General features: G+C 44.1%; 1 protein-coding gene across 1 annotated transcript; it reads left to right on the top strand.

The window, feature by feature from the left end:
• The first annotated feature begins 6642 nt into the window (after positions 1-6642).
• On the top strand, positions 6643-14810 carry VIM (vimentin). The gene is made up of 9 exons (XM_080917695.1): positions 6643-7345; positions 7895-7955; positions 10664-10759; positions 10837-10998; positions 11344-11469; positions 12081-12301; positions 12709-12752; positions 13580-13665; positions 14449-14810. The coding sequence occupies exons 1-9, from the start codon at positions 6783-6785 to the stop codon at positions 14488-14490; spliced, it is 1401 nt and encodes a 466-aa protein (XP_080773821.1). The 5' UTR covers positions 6643-6782; the 3' UTR covers positions 14491-14810.
• The last annotated feature ends 426 nt before the right edge of the window (positions 14811-15236 follow it).

The following is a 15236-nucleotide window of genomic DNA, read 5'->3' as shown; positions in this document are numbered from 1 at the left end:
CAAAGTTAGAAGCTGTACTAAGAATGCCAAAAAGACTCCATCCCCGCCCCCACTGACGAGCATTCATCCTACCACAATGGGGTTGTGTAGGCCGCTGGGGGAGAAAACTCATCAACAGTCTCACCAAGCTGCAGAACATGCATACTACTCTACTGTGCCACCGAGCAAGATGTGAGCACTGCTGTGGTAGTGGCACAACTATTTGGTAGACAACCAACAATGCTGCCGTGACTGGATAGAAGCCCTGCCAAATGCCAGGGAGTTCACAGCTGGTATAATAAACCTGTCCAAACCTCTGCATCTGGAGATCTTCTAGGCTGATCGGGGTGGTACTACTATTGTATCCAGAAAAGGATATATTATCAAACTGTCTTCTAAATATTTATACCTGAAGTCCCTCTGAATCAGAAGCCGAATAGCTCCATTTTGAAAAAAAAAAAAAAAAAAAAGACTGTGAATTTAGAAACTCGTCTATAGACAAAGTGCCGAAATGAAGCAACTGTTGAGTGCACAGCCCTAAATGGAACATTTATATCATCTATATTTGCTAAGGCCTGGGGGACATCATAGAATAGGAGACTGAAAGAACTAACAGCTAGGAGATGGAGGAGAACACCATGAAATACCGTCACTCAGATATGATTCGGATAATTATGAACCCCGGGCAGCTATGGTTACCTGAGTAAGACTGGGTTCTTCAACATTTCATCATGGATCAATAGGGAAGGTGCCAGCAAGGCTCCATCTCTTTCTAAGAAACTATTGGCTGTTGGCACTGGGGGCGAAGGTATGATTTTCTTTCATGTTGTAGCCACTGGGGAATCAGAAGGGGTTCAGATGGAAAGGAAGGTGTTTTAACAGAGGGATGAGGGTGTTAATATAATCATAGTACAGTGCATACATGTATGAAGATGTCAAAATTAAAGAAAAGTAACAAGAATGTTTTCAGCTCTGTAAAAGTGTGCTTCAATATTTTCTTTTTGTTATTTCTTGAGCTATCACATAGATATTTCCAGGAAAAATAATGATAATTTCCTGCCACTTGGGAACTATATGGCCTCTGCAAATTAGCCATTTCCCAGAATATCGATGTAATTGGCATTTTTTTTCTAATTCTAGCATGACCTTTCTCCCAATTTTTAAAAAGTGATAAAAACACAACATTATAAGCCACAAGACAGATGCATTAGTTTTGTTACAGTGTCTAGATAAGTAACTACACTTCAACAATTTCTTTCAGCACTCTTTTCAATGGCATCTCCATTTTATACGTGGACTGGCAGGAATTTTTGCTCTTCTATCTTCCTTTTCTTCTACTCTCCCTCCCAGTAAGTGAACTGGGGGAAACCCAAAGAATCCAGCTTCACTTCTCCATGTAACGTTTGCTGGGCTTGTTTTGTTGCCTACACGAGGATTCCCTTCTGCACATTAACTAATGGTTTTGTTCTTTCTACTCACTCCCTACCTTCTTCCTCTATTTCAGACTGCAACAAGACTGTAAAGAAGTTACGCTTTACTAACAGTCATTTTTGAAAACTGCTTTCCCTTCCCAAAGCTGAAAGACATCTCTACGCGAACATCTTGGAGTTCGTTTGTCCCCTACTCTTTTAAGAATAGCATAGAGATACTGAAGACACCCAAGATTTTATTGTATCCATAGAAACCAAACACAATGAAAGCAGATAGTAGGAAGTAATAGCCAGCCAGCATAAGCTATCCTGTGAATAGTTAGAGAGTGAAGACAGTTTTGCCTCACCTCTGTGAGATGTGAACCCATGGAGAGCAGTAAACAGCCAGCTTGGTTCTGCCTAGAATATGCTATTTTTTAAACTGCTCTGTCTGGAAAGCCCCAGGTATACTAGCTTCTGTCTTTCCTCTAACTTCAGTCTCTAAGAATCACCTTCCCTTCAGTTCCCTTTGATCTCCTACAAACAGCTCTTAAGCCAGTCCCCCCAGTTTATCCCAGACAACATGTAGCAACAAGTATGCCTTTCTCTTCAGAAAGCACAGTGAATTCCCACTGCCCACTGCATCAATTACCAACGCCTCTCCCTGGCATTTGGTCTTCCAACGCATGGTCCCATGTTGGTTTCCAGTTCCTTTCCCCATCTCTACTTCACAATCCAGCAACTCTGAGATTCTTGGTATCGCTGAAACCCCCCCAGCGCTCTGCTATCCCAGCAATCTTTGTTAATACTGACTGGCCAGCATAGAAAATCTTTTCTCAGCCATGACCTACTGTGGAAACCACACAATTCCTCAAGCATCTCTTATTATATACATTTTCTGATACCCATCACATTGATATGATTTCTCCATCTAAACCCTCCAGCATTTTATGCATATCCCATGGTGCTCAGGCTGGCCTTGAACTAGCTATGTAACCTGATGCTTCCATTTTCCAAGTGCTGGGAATATGAACATGAGCCACGTTCCCCACCCTTTCTTTCACAGTCTCGGCAAATGTTCTTCTCTCACCACTGGAAAAATAATGATGAGAAAACGTTTATCACTTGGAGCCCATGTCCTGGCAAAGGAATGAATGATCTCTAAATCAGCTTGGAGTTTCAAAAGCAAAACCTTTAAGAAAAGGAGGTTATGACCCAAGACTGAACATCTGGATGAAAGGTAAATCCAGCTGTGGTACCACAGAAAAGAGGAACAAAGGAACTTAACTCACTTGAACTTGAGTGACAGCAACGTTAACAGATGTGTGACTGTGGGTAACAGTAGGACACTATCCTTACTGGACCTAAGAGATGAAAAGTAAGGGGGTAGTGACACCGAATGTCCAGTCCTGTTTATTTGGGGCAGTACCCCAACAAGTCAAGTTGGGGGAGATGCTGTGGATGGTAGGTTCTAGGGTGTGAGATGAGCTATGCCTAATTTTGCTTAGAATACTACTTAAGAAACAGGGCAGAGTTTAGGTGAAAATGCTCAACTTCAAAGTAGGAATACATATAAAGGAAAAGTGAAAACACACCTCCATCATTATGACTATGTTCAGTGACATAAAGTACCTGTTCCACAACTGGGTCAAATTCATCTAGGAATATAACACCAACAAGCAAGATATTGAATAACGATCACCCTACCTGTTAAATTTCTAGCATATAGTAAATGTCTAAATGCTATCCATGAATGGAATGATTGTATGTTAACTATCACCATGAACTCCAACAAGAGAGACACTCATTCCTGAAATGGATGGTCAGGCACAGCTTCACGGATACCATGGCAATATTAAGTTAAGTTCAATTACATAAAATGCCTGTGATCCCATAAGAACAAAGCTAAAGCACTTGTATTATTTCATCTCCATTATCATGACTTAGGGTTTGCCTTGGTTTTAGCCTCTTTGATCTTAATTTTGGTACATAAAACTTATGTGTGTTTATAGGATGCTGCTACATGATTAATTATGCCTTTGTGAGTATTTCATTTGTTTGTTTAGATGGAAAAGAGAGTTCCATGGATCCTTGGCTGTCTTTGAAATAGCTATGTAGGAAAAAAGTGGCCTTAAACTTCTGATCTTCCTGCCTCCAGCTTCTAAGTAGCAGGGTTACAGGTTTGCCGCCCTTCGCCCGATTTCACCCACCATCATGTTTCCAACATTCACACAGAAGCATCTGCTACCTGCAGTCCTCTTGATGAAACTTCCTGTAGGCAGCTCTCCCAAAACTCGCTAGGCCACTAAGCTCCAGTCCTCACGGCTGGCTGCCCCGTCAGCTCAAGTCACCATGCTAAAATGACATGGCCATAGCTTGCAAATTCCAAAACCACCCTGTTAAGTACTCTGACAGTGTTCGTGCCTGACCTACAAATCATGTGACCAGTCACTTATTAATGCACAAACTTACATCACACACACGTCCAGACTTAAGACTACTTCCGAGATAGGTTTTCATTGCATTTAAAATTAATATAAAAACCAAGAAAGCAGCTGCTTGTAGACTCTCTTCTTCCAAAAATAAACACATAGTGAATTATGGCAAAATATATACTCTGATACACTGACCTTTCTCTTTTATGTGAATACTATCTAGTGAATAAAGTGCTCTCTCTCTCTCTCTCTCTCTCTCTCTCTCTCTCTCTCTCTCTCTCTCTCTGTGTGTGTGTGTGTGTACATGAGAGAGAGAGAGTGTGTGTGTGTGATATGAGTTGTGTGTGTGTGCAAGTATACATGTGTGCATATGTGTGTGGGCATGTGTGAGCATGACAGTGATGAAGCAAACATTTTTCCAAGTCTAATCACGTCTCCCCTTCTCTAGAAATGAGTAAAACTATTTTTGTACCAGTTTTCACTTCTCTACTCTCTAAAAACTTTGAATTGAAGATAAACACACAGGCTCATCCATGGCTATATCAGCAAACAGATCAACAGTAGAAGGAGACTATCCACGGATGTCCCTGAAGCTTCGAAAGGGAAACTGGCCAGGAAGAAGGGATCTCTGTCAGGTGATGAAGAGGACAGAGAAGTCATCACAACCCGAGGAATTTGCTGTGGGAGCCACATGGCATATCAGCCACACCACACCAGAACCCAGTCCTCATTTTCCACAGTGACTCATTCAGCAAGAGTCCCTAGACAAAGCCACTGCACTGCCCTGGGATCAACAAACCATGTAGGAGGAAAGCTACCCCTCCCCCTCCTCCCTACAGGGAAATCACTTTCCTCATCCTGAGCCATTCCAAGCAATCTCACAATGGTGACATTTGCTGAACTGTGGCTGAAATAAAAGGCTCTCAGTGTGCAGAATGGTGAGGCACAGGCTAGCCCTGGGAGTGCTCTCTGGGAAGGACCCACAACCTCTCAGTGACAGGAGAATAAAGAAAGCCACAGCAGGAGAGCTGGGTACCACCTTGGCAGCAACATTCCTCCCCCAGAACTGACTAGGATGAGGTAAGCGCAGCCTTGTCTCAAAGAGTCTTGTACAAAAAAGATAGCAAGAATCCTGCACATGTCTCTAAACTGCTTTTCTTAATTGCCAGGTAAGCTGGGAACACTGTATTCTAAAGAAAAACAAAAGGAAAACACAACACAGTCTCTTTCTCCTCTATTCACTAATGAACACATCTCCCAGAGTTTTTTTTTTTTTTTTTAAATTAATTGTTTCAATACTCCACAAATCCCCACCAAAAGCAACAGTAATTTTTCTATCGGTGCCTAATCACAAAAGGCCTGACTTCCCTTTCCTGAAAAGCTCCCTCTCCCTCGGAGAATCAAGACCCCTTATTCTTATAGTAACTAACAGTAATAGCCTTGGGATGGGCGTTTTCCCTCTGCAAAGGTTGCAGATCTCCACACACTCTGAACCTTTTGTTCTGTGGACCGTTGTCTCCATTTCAAGTTAGATTTCGTGGGTTTTCTTTGTGGAAAATGGGATCCGTGACATTATCCAGACGAGTCACTAGAGTCTTGTTCCCTGCAGCGCTGCTCTAAAATCTACACAAATCTGTTTCTTAGGTCTGTCACATGAGCCTTTTATCCAAACTCATTCATTGAATTGGATGTTTTAGCAACACCTAATGAATTCCGGTCTGGCCTTGGGGTAGTTTCTATTGAATCCACATTCAGAAAAGCCCATGATCACTTGCTTTTGAAACTACCAAAGTAGTTTCCTCTTTCACCCAGAACTCGGGGTGTGGTTTCATGCAGGAAGAAGAGACGAGAGGGAAGCTCAGCAGGGAGACTTAGCAAGAAAAGCCATTCTGAGTGCTTTTGCGGTCTGGAAGGGATGGGATGTGTTTTGTGACTCTCCTGGGTCTGCAAAAGTTTTTTGCTAAGGAGAACTCTCCACACTTCCACAACAATCACAAGAGCGGTCACGCTCAAAGTTGGTTTAAAACTTGGGACCATGAGTTTAGCGCTCTTGGAGTCTGGAGTCAATCTCAACTAACGGTTTTCCTGAACCGCTAGACGATATCACCCTCAGGGCTCCATGAGTCACATCCACTGACTCAGCGACCCCACCCCTGTCCCCTGGGCTTTCCTCCAGATCCTGGTTTTCTGGAATTGAACTGAATCCGTTAGATCAGGGAACAAGACCACCCCAAACAAGCCTTCGGCAAAGGATCCAAGAGCAAGCGCCCGGCCTTGAGCCAGATATCTTGAGCTGTGTGCTTCTCTACCCCCAATCTCGGGCCCTCTTTGTTTCTCTCTCCCCGCCTTCCGATCTGCAGGACCTCGTTTGCTGGCTTTTCCTGCTCTCCACGCTCACAGATCTCCCCACCCACCTAGTCCCTGTAGACCGCAGCTCTGCGACCCCGCCCCTCCTACTGGCGCGCCTAGTCCCACGCCCCTTTGGCTCAGTGCCACGGACCGCTTTACTCAACTTTCCGGAGCCCCCCCCCCCCCACCTCTTCCCCCACGAATCCTTTCCGCGATCCCCTTTTCCTCAGCACCCAAGGGTAAGCCGGGAGTTTGGGTGATCCTCCGGAAAGCCCCTGAAAATCCTAGCCCTTCCAAGTAGTAAGAGGACAGTGCTTGGTCCCCGACGGCCCAGGAGGAAGGCTCGAGGGGAGCCCCCCGCCCCCCTCCTTCCTCACTTCTCTCCGGGTCCCCATTGGCTGGTTCTCTCGGCGGCTAGGATGGCAGTGGGAGGGGACCCTCTTTCCTAACAGTGTTATAAAAGCAGCGTCCTTGGCGGGGTCCAGTCCTCTGGCACTCTTGCTCCTGGACTCCAGAGACCCCAGCGCTCCTAGGGTTCACAGCACTGCGCCCTCACTCTCTTCTTGCAGATCTTGCAGCTGCAGCAAGCCAGGCCGCCTTCTTTGAAACCATGTCCACCAGGTCCGTGTCCTCGTCCTCCTACCGCAGGATGTTCGGTGGCCCCGGCACATCGAGCCGGCCCAGCTCCAACCGGAGCTATGTGACCACGTCCACCCGCACCTACAGCCTGGGAAGCGCACTGCGCCCCAGCACCAGCCGCAGCCTCTATTCCTCATCCCCCGGTGGCGCCTATGTGACCCGGTCCTCCGCTGTGCGCCTGCGGAGCAGCATGCCCGGCGTGCGGCTGCTGCAGGACTCGGTGGACTTCTCACTGGCCGACGCCATCAACACTGAGTTCAAGAACACCCGCACCAACGAGAAGGTGGAACTGCAGGAGCTGAATGACCGCTTTGCCAACTACATCGACAAGGTGCGCTTCCTCGAGCAGCAGAACAAAATCCTGCTGGCCGAGCTCGAGCAGCTTAAGGGCCAGGGCAAGTCTCGCCTGGGCGACCTCTATGAGGAGGAGATGCGGGAGCTGCGCCGGCAGGTGGATCAGCTCACCAACGACAAGGCCCGTGTCGAGGTGGAGAGGGACAACCTGGCAGAGGACATCATGCGGCTGCGAGAGAAGTAAGGCCTGGCCCACGCGAGTGGTGGGGCGTGGAAGGGAGGGGAGTCCTGGGCCCCGGCGCTGGGGCTGCCACGCCCTTGGGGATGTGGCTGGGGTGGCGGTTGTCTAGAGGAGAGAGGAAGCGGGCCCCACCCTGAACCTAAACTTCTCAGTGAACATCTCATTTTTTATTTTCGCCCCCACTTAAGCACTTCCACTGAACTTTTAGAAAGTTTGTTAGGTCCTTCTGGTGGGCTTACTGTTACCAGACAGGAGGAAAGAGCGGGCGTGAAGGATTCCAGACAAAGAGATGGCAATGGCATCTGGGATGCTGGGGCAGGGGATTGGCTGTAATTGTAGGGAAGGGCAGTGATTGTCTTTTTCAGTGTGCCCCAGCTCCTGCTAACACCTGCAGAGAGCTGCCAGCTCAACAAGTTGCAGTCACTGCTGTGGGTGGAGGTGTCACAGAAGCTCTGGCCTCAAGGCTTGGCAGCGCTAGTGGTTGGGTGTGGCCGCCCCGCCCCTGGCGGTTTCCCAGTTCCCCTTTGGTTAATGTGCTACTGCTTCAGATTGCAGGAGGAGATGCTCCAGAGAGAGGAAGCAGAGAGCACCCTGCAGTCCTTCAGACAGGTCTGTAGATTCCTTTTTCACACGCAGCCAGCAGCCCCAAGGAACCAACCCGCTTGCAGTTCCAAAAGTTACTTCGCCCAGGTTTTCAAAGTTGCAGAACTAAACGTCTGCGTAAAGCCCCCTGGTGGCAGAAAGTGTACAGATTGAAAAACTCCTTTATTTAGGCCAATCCTTGGAACATAAAGACATTATTTTAACTGCTTCATTTCCAGATTTTCTTATTCCCCCCACACTCCTAAAACATGTTCTCTTTTCATTTTTGAAACATATTGGCATTCTGATATCAAATGGTTACAGTTTGATTGCATTGTGGATTGTTTAAGTGAAGTCTGTTAGCGTCCACAAGGTTATAGACAGCACAGTTGCTCCTTCAAGTTGGAAATGTAGAATACTCTGGAGGATGCGAAAGTTTAACGGGAATTAAGCCAAGTTCCCTTTCTTCCTTCGAAGTTCTGCACTACGAGAAAGTTAGCCGAAGAGTCATAGCACAACCATTTTTGTAATCTAACTAGGGAGAAAAGAAGCCATCTGTTCCCGCGGCTGAAGGGTGTTAAAGGTTTCTATGGGGCTTCGCTATGGAATGTAGATAGGGACGTTCTGGCAAATGCCGTGGCTCTGGACAGAAATAATAGAGGCCTTTGTGTTCCCAGAGCAGCTTTGCAACAGGCTACATTCTTATTGAATATGTAATGATGTAACCGCAGCTCCAATTGGACACATGTGTTTGTTCACATCCCTTACCTAGTGTCTTGGCCAGGCTTGTGAAGTGTACAAAGTTAACACTAAAGTCCTCCCTCAGTTCTGGGAAGGTCCCTCTTTAGAGCCCCCCCCAACAGAATTAAACCCTAAACTGAAGAATGGCGTGTTATATGAAGGGAGGATTTGTGTGTTCGTTTTTCTTCCAAAGTTAGGCATTACTTTAGTATCCCAAAGTGCACAAATGGCCAGTACAGTCTTGGCATTTGGAACACTTGTTAAGACCAACAGCAAAACTCTCCAGTTTTGTTCTAGGGTAACAGTCTGAAGGTATTTGCATCTTTAATGGCCGTAGACGAACCTGCGGCTCCTTTTAGTCACTGGGCATTTGTGGTCATTACCCAAGGACGGCTTTCTGCAAAATACAGTTGTTTCATTCACTTACATTAAGTGAATTTTATTGAACTTTTCAAGGAGGTTAGTCCGATATTATTTATTTCTTTTTGAAGGCTTAGCAGGAGTCAGAAATGAAGGTTACCATTATTTAAGTTCTTAAATTTTTTTATTAATTAGTATTATCTTTGAGGCTGATAGAGTAACTCAACACTATAGCTGAAAACAATACGGCAAATACAATTGCTTACAAGAGTAGGAACCTAAGGATCCCAACCGTCCCTTGAAAGGAAACATTTCACAGCCAAGATTGCACATTCCACCTTAAAATAGATCACTTCATAAACTCTGCAAAGAAGTCTAAGTATAGTTTCATTGTAAGTGTTTTGACCTGTCGTCCTAAAACAGGCAAAGCCACTGAAATGATACTGTGATGGCTAAAGACAGAAATATCCCAAAGGCTGAGCTGAGGGTGTTTTATACATAAGAAAAAATAGAAAACGCAAGGCAATATAGTTCAGGATTGTGTTTCTTTTCCTTATTGCCTGGCGAGCATAGCTCTGCAAATTCATGGCCTGAATCTGAACAATGAACTACTACTTGATACGAGTCTAGCTTGGGAAACTAAATGCCAGATAACTATTCTAAATCCCAGAGATAACTATCTGAAGGCTTGAACCCAGGAAACAAAAAGAGCTTGCACATATGTTAACCCCTCTGAGCTCAAGTTATATGATTTTTTTTAATGTGTATGTGTTTGTGTCTGTGTGAGTGTATAGGACATTTATGCAGGCAGGCATGAAGCCAGAAGAGGGCATCTGATCCCCTGGGGCTGGAATTATAAGCCTTTATGAGCTGCTAGATGTGGGTGCTGGAAACCACACTCAGATTCACTGAATGAACAGCATCCTCTTACCACGAAACCCCACTTTAAGAAGCATATTAGTTTTATTTCTGAAGCTCTCATTTTTATACTCCATGTACTTATGCAGACTTGAAGTTACAGTATCTCATCAACAATCATCACAAAATCACAAACATTATTAAATGTGACACAGATTTTCAGATTTAAAAACTGATAATAAATTTTTGCATACAGAGATGTGGACTCACTATAGTTCACTATGCCATGCCATTTTGCATACACATGTCTTTATTTTTAACTTGTCTACTAGTTAGCTTCAGTACAACAAAGTGTCTTTCGATTCATTTTTATTGCTAAGAATGAATATTGGAATGTGACCCTAAATGATTTATAAATTTATCAAGGGTCATGAAGTTTTCAGCACCTTTTATATAATAAGGAGAATGGGTTTGTATGGTTAATTTTTGAACAAATAAATAAACAAGGGGCTGTAGAGATGGGTTGGTGGTTAAGAGCACTGGCTATTCGTTTAGAAGACCCAGGTTCAATTCCCAGCTCCCACAGAGATGCTCACATCCTTCTCCAGTCCCAGGGCATCTGATGCTCTCTTCAGGCTTTCATGGATACCACATGCATCCATGTAGGCAAAACACCCACATGCAAAACATAAAATGAAAAAAGAATTAATATAAATAAATTAGATGAAGGATAGGCTTCAGCACCCTCCACATCATCTTTTCTCTTTTCGCAACAGGACGTTGACAACGCTTCTCTGGCGCGTCTTGACCTCGAGCGGAAAGTGGAATCCTTGCAGGAAGAAATTGCCTTCCTGAAGAAGCTGCACGACGAGGTAAGTGGCGCCAATTTGAGCGGGAGGACAGAGCCGCAACCACGGCGTCTACATCTCTGCGTCCGTTCTTTCCCCAGGAGATCCAGGAGCTGCAGGCCCAGATTCAGGAACAGCATGTCCAGATCGACGTGGACGTTTCAAAGCCTGACCTCACTGCTGCTCTGCGTGATGTCCGCCAGCAGTATGAAAGCGTGGCTGCCAAGAACCTCCAGGAAGCTGAGGAGTGGTACAAGTCCAAGGTACGAAACGAGCCAGAGGGTCAGGAACCTCTGGATCTCAAGCACACGCCTCTGATTCCATTAGTAACCTTCAGCTCTACTCAGCACTTTTCCATGACCTCAAAGAACGTTTTAACCCCATGCTCTTGACCGTCACCATGCGGAACGCACTGAAGTAGGGCAAATCCTGTTTGAGTTTCAGTGCTCTACATTGAAAACGCAGTGCTGGTGTTCTGCTTCTCTTTCCCTGGCCTTCCAAATAGATGCTCAAATTCTAGGAAACGCACAGGCAGGATGAAGATGGCTCTTCTAAAAGAGTGAAGTCATGGAAGTGAACAACCTACATTTCTGATTCTTTCTTGACAGTTTGCTGACCTCTCTGAGGCTGCCAACCGGAACAACGATGCCCTGCGCCAGGCGAAGCAGGAGTCGAACGAATACCGGAGACAGGTGCAGTCACTCACCTGCGAAGTGGACGCCCTGAAAGGCACCGTGAGTACCGTGCAGCAGCAAAGGGGAGGAAATGCGTGCACAGTACTAGTCTGCGGAGTAGGTTAACAGTGAGACCTGCACAAATAAGTTCAACATATGCAGATACATACCTACACATAAACATATGCACATACACACACATACATACATACATACACATACATACATACCTACACACATATGTACACACTCTCACACACATACATACATACATACCTACATTCACACACACATACACCTACACACACACACACACTTATCCCAAGAAAATGAATTATCAAGATAGTTTTAAGAATTATTTGATGGGTAACTCAAAAGTCTTAGTTTACATATGTTATTGACTGTAGTAAGAGAGATATTAGAGTTGGGTGCAAGATTATACTCCTGTAACCTCAGAAGTAACTCTGAAGAATGAGACAGGGGGATTTACAACTCAGGGCGAGGCTAGGCTTCATGTAAAACATGTTATCTCAACAAAGCAAAACATGAAAGTGGGTGCTTGGGTTCTCCCTTTGAAGCATCTACCATTAAGAGAATCACTGCACATGATTTATGAATACTTCGATGGGTTTCTGGGAAATCCCATGAGCAGCCACTTTTCCTTTCTGCAGAACGAGTCCCTGGAGCGCCAGATGCGTGAGATGGAAGAGAATTTTGCCCTTGAAGCTGCTAACTACCAGGACACTATTGGTCGCCTGCAGGATGAGATCCAGAACATGAAGGAAGAGATGGCTCGTCACCTTCGTGAATACCAAGACCTGCTCAATGTTAAGATGGCCCTTGACATTGAGATTGCCACCTACAGGAAGCTGCTGGAAGGCGAGGAGAGCAGGTAGAGCAGGCAAACAGATGTGCATGTGTGAGTTAATGACTCACAGTCGACATCTTTCTATGGCCGTGTCATTTAAGCCAGAGACCATAGAAATGAGGGCTTTAGGGTTAAAAGGGAATGACTTGCTGTGGTCAGAGCTAACTAATAGCAGAGTAGATTTGAACCCAACGCCACGCCAAAGTCAATCATTTCCCCTCTGTAGTTCCTCTGGTTCATGTCCCTCTGTGGAAAAAAAAAGTGTTCTCAGTAATTTAAATGGACCAATGAGAACACTGTGAGTAGATGTTTCTTAAACAAGTAGCTAACAGCAAGAGCTTTCCTATTGGATGAAAACACAGAAGTGTGAAGACTTGTTTCTTCTTCAAGTGCTTGGCTTTCAAACTTTTTGTTTCTTTCTCTTTATATAGGATTTCTCTGCCTCTTCCAAACTTTTCTTCTCTGAACCTGAGAGGTAAGTACATTGTTTCATTTTATGGGAAAAAAAATGTCACAAAAATGTCAACCAGCCCCTATGCCTGTACTATGGTACCCACTTTTGAGTATTTCTTGAACTATGCTTTTCCAAAGAAAATTCAATGAAACATGGTTTCTTTTTTATAAATATATGCATATACCCATTTTATTTTCTATATTTCTTCTTGGTTTTGAGGTTATGATATAATTACATCACTTTCTTCTTCCTGTCCTTCTCTTCAAACCCTCCATATGCTGCTCCCTGACATATATGGCTGTCTTTTTAATTCATGGCTTCTTTTTGTTCAGTTGCTGTTACACACACACACACACACACACACACACACACACACACACACACACACACACACACTCCTAGCTATGTATTCTTACAATGGCTCATTCTGTATACTATTACTTACACGTATATTATCAGGTACATTTGACACATTTCCTTTTTTATTATAGTCTGCATGACTGTTGCAGACCAAACCCAGGGCAGTCAGCTAAGCAAGCACTTTCCCACAGTGCCACACTCCTAGCCTGATCCTCTAAGTTTCAAACTCAAGTGCACTCTTGCCTTCTTCTACACCCTGTTAAGTGTAGACTCCAGTTTGCTTTCTGCTAATGGCAAACCCAGTGAACTATTACCTCAGCCTGAATGAAGAAGGCCTTATGTGCTGTGTATTCAAACAGATAGTGCTTTGTAGGATTATGTATGAGTAACACGTTGAATTGAATAACCACAAAAATAAAGCCATATTGCTTTCCGTCAAATGGTTACTTTTTAATGTTTCTCTTATTTTCCTGTTTGTTTTAATTCAGAAACTAACCTGGAGTCACTTCCTCTGGTTGACACCCACTCAAAAAGAACACTCCTGATTAAGACTGTTGAAACCAGAGATGGACAGGTCGGTAATTTTCAGATAAACTGTGGGAATGTTTAAAAGCAGGAATAATGAATAATGTATACAGCCGTTTTAAATATGTGTTGGTCCCCTGTGAGCCAGCAAGCAGATACATCAGTTGCAGGGAGCCAATTTAAGAAGTGCCCATGAATACTGGAAGAATATCCTCCAATTCCACCAATGCAAGGACCAGTTAACTATTTGGGTCTTGGATAGGACATTAATCTTCCTCCACTCCACAGTTAGTACATTTAAATGGGAGTAAAATGCCCTTAAGTTCCTCCTATATGAGCTGCATTAAAGCCTGCCACGTAATGACATCACTTATACCAGGGATGGTTTTGATATCAGACAAACAGTTCCCTCTCAGCGACTGTCACCTGTTTACATTGTACAAGGACCCATACATGGTCAATCAGGCTCTTGTCACCACTCCATGCTAGGGAAGGCACAGTTACAATTAGTTATAATTGTAAGAGGTCAGCCTTGTATGAGGTTATAAAATGCATTTGCCATACCTCATCATATGTCTTAGTTGCTTTTGAGTTTTGTGTTTAGGATTGTTAAGGCCAACTTCCTAAACACAGTTTCCAAGTATTCTTTGGTACATCACAACCTTCCACTGGATACGTCTATTATCTGCAGGAGAAGGCTACCCTGCCTATGTATCTCCTTAGTAACCTTGTTCTGAAGAGTCAGCATAACCTCCCAGCCTGCCCAGCACATTCTGTCTGATTAGACCGTGTCTCCTTACCATGAGTTGATTTCTGTTTCTCTTTTGAGCAGGTGATCAATGAGACTTCCCAGCATCACGATGACCTTGAATAAAAATTGCACACACTTGGTGCAACAGCGCAGTACCAGCAAGAAGGAAAAAAAAAATCGTATCTTAGGAAAACAGCTTTCAAGTGCCTTTACTGCAGTTTTTCAGGAGCGCAAGATAGATTTGGGATAGAAAAAAAAAGCTCAGCACATAACAACTGACACCCCTAAAAGATGTAGGAAAGGTTTACCAAATAATCTAGTTTACGAAGAGATCTTGTGCTAGAATACTTTTTAAAGTATTTTTGAATACCATTAAAACTGCTTTTTTTCCCCAATAAATATCCGACCAACTTGTTACTGCTTCAATAAATCTTCAGAAATACTCTTTTGGTGTATTGTTTAATAATATCTAAACAACTCTTAGTGCTATTGGTTAATTTGACAAAAATGTTTAGGTTTTAGGTTATAAGTAACTCATTTATGCTTGCGATATGGTTTCCAAGTTAGCCTTTTAAGAGGGAGATCACTTCTTTTTCAATTGTTTACTGTTTTAATTTGATATGGGTATATGATTTCGAGGTGTGCTTACACACACAGGCCCTGAGTGAATGAATGCACACATGTGCATGTGCTCATACACCCACATGTGCACACCCACACAAAACTTATGTAAATACTCTGTGGCATGGGGGAAATGGCTCACTTGGTAAAATGCTGGTTACAGAATTATGATGACATCAGTTTGGACTCCTGGAATCCATGTTAGAAAACAGAACATGGTGGTGTGCTCCTGCAGTTCCAGCACTGGA

The sequence above is a fragment of the Micromys minutus genome (assembly GCF_963924665.1).
Source record: "Micromys minutus genome assembly, chromosome: 6".
NCBI classification, from domain to species: Eukaryota; Metazoa; Chordata; class Mammalia; order Rodentia; family Muridae; genus Micromys; species Micromys minutus.
This window is presented reverse-complemented; position numbering and strand designations above follow the sequence as displayed.

Excerpts from the sequence above, each read along its gene's own strand:
- VIM (XM_080917695.1), top strand. The coding sequence starts at position 6,783 with ATGTCCACCAGGTCCGTGTCCTCGTCCTCCTACCGCAGGATGTTCGGT. Across the intron at positions 11,470-12,080 it reads TGGACGCCCTGAAAGGCACC|AACGAGTCCCTGGAGCGCCA; the intron begins GTGAGTACCGTG and ends TCCTTTCTGCAG. Across the intron at positions 12,753-13,579 it reads TTCTTCTCTGAACCTGAGAG|AAACTAACCTGGAGTCACTT; the intron begins GTAAGTACATTG and ends GTTTTAATTCAG.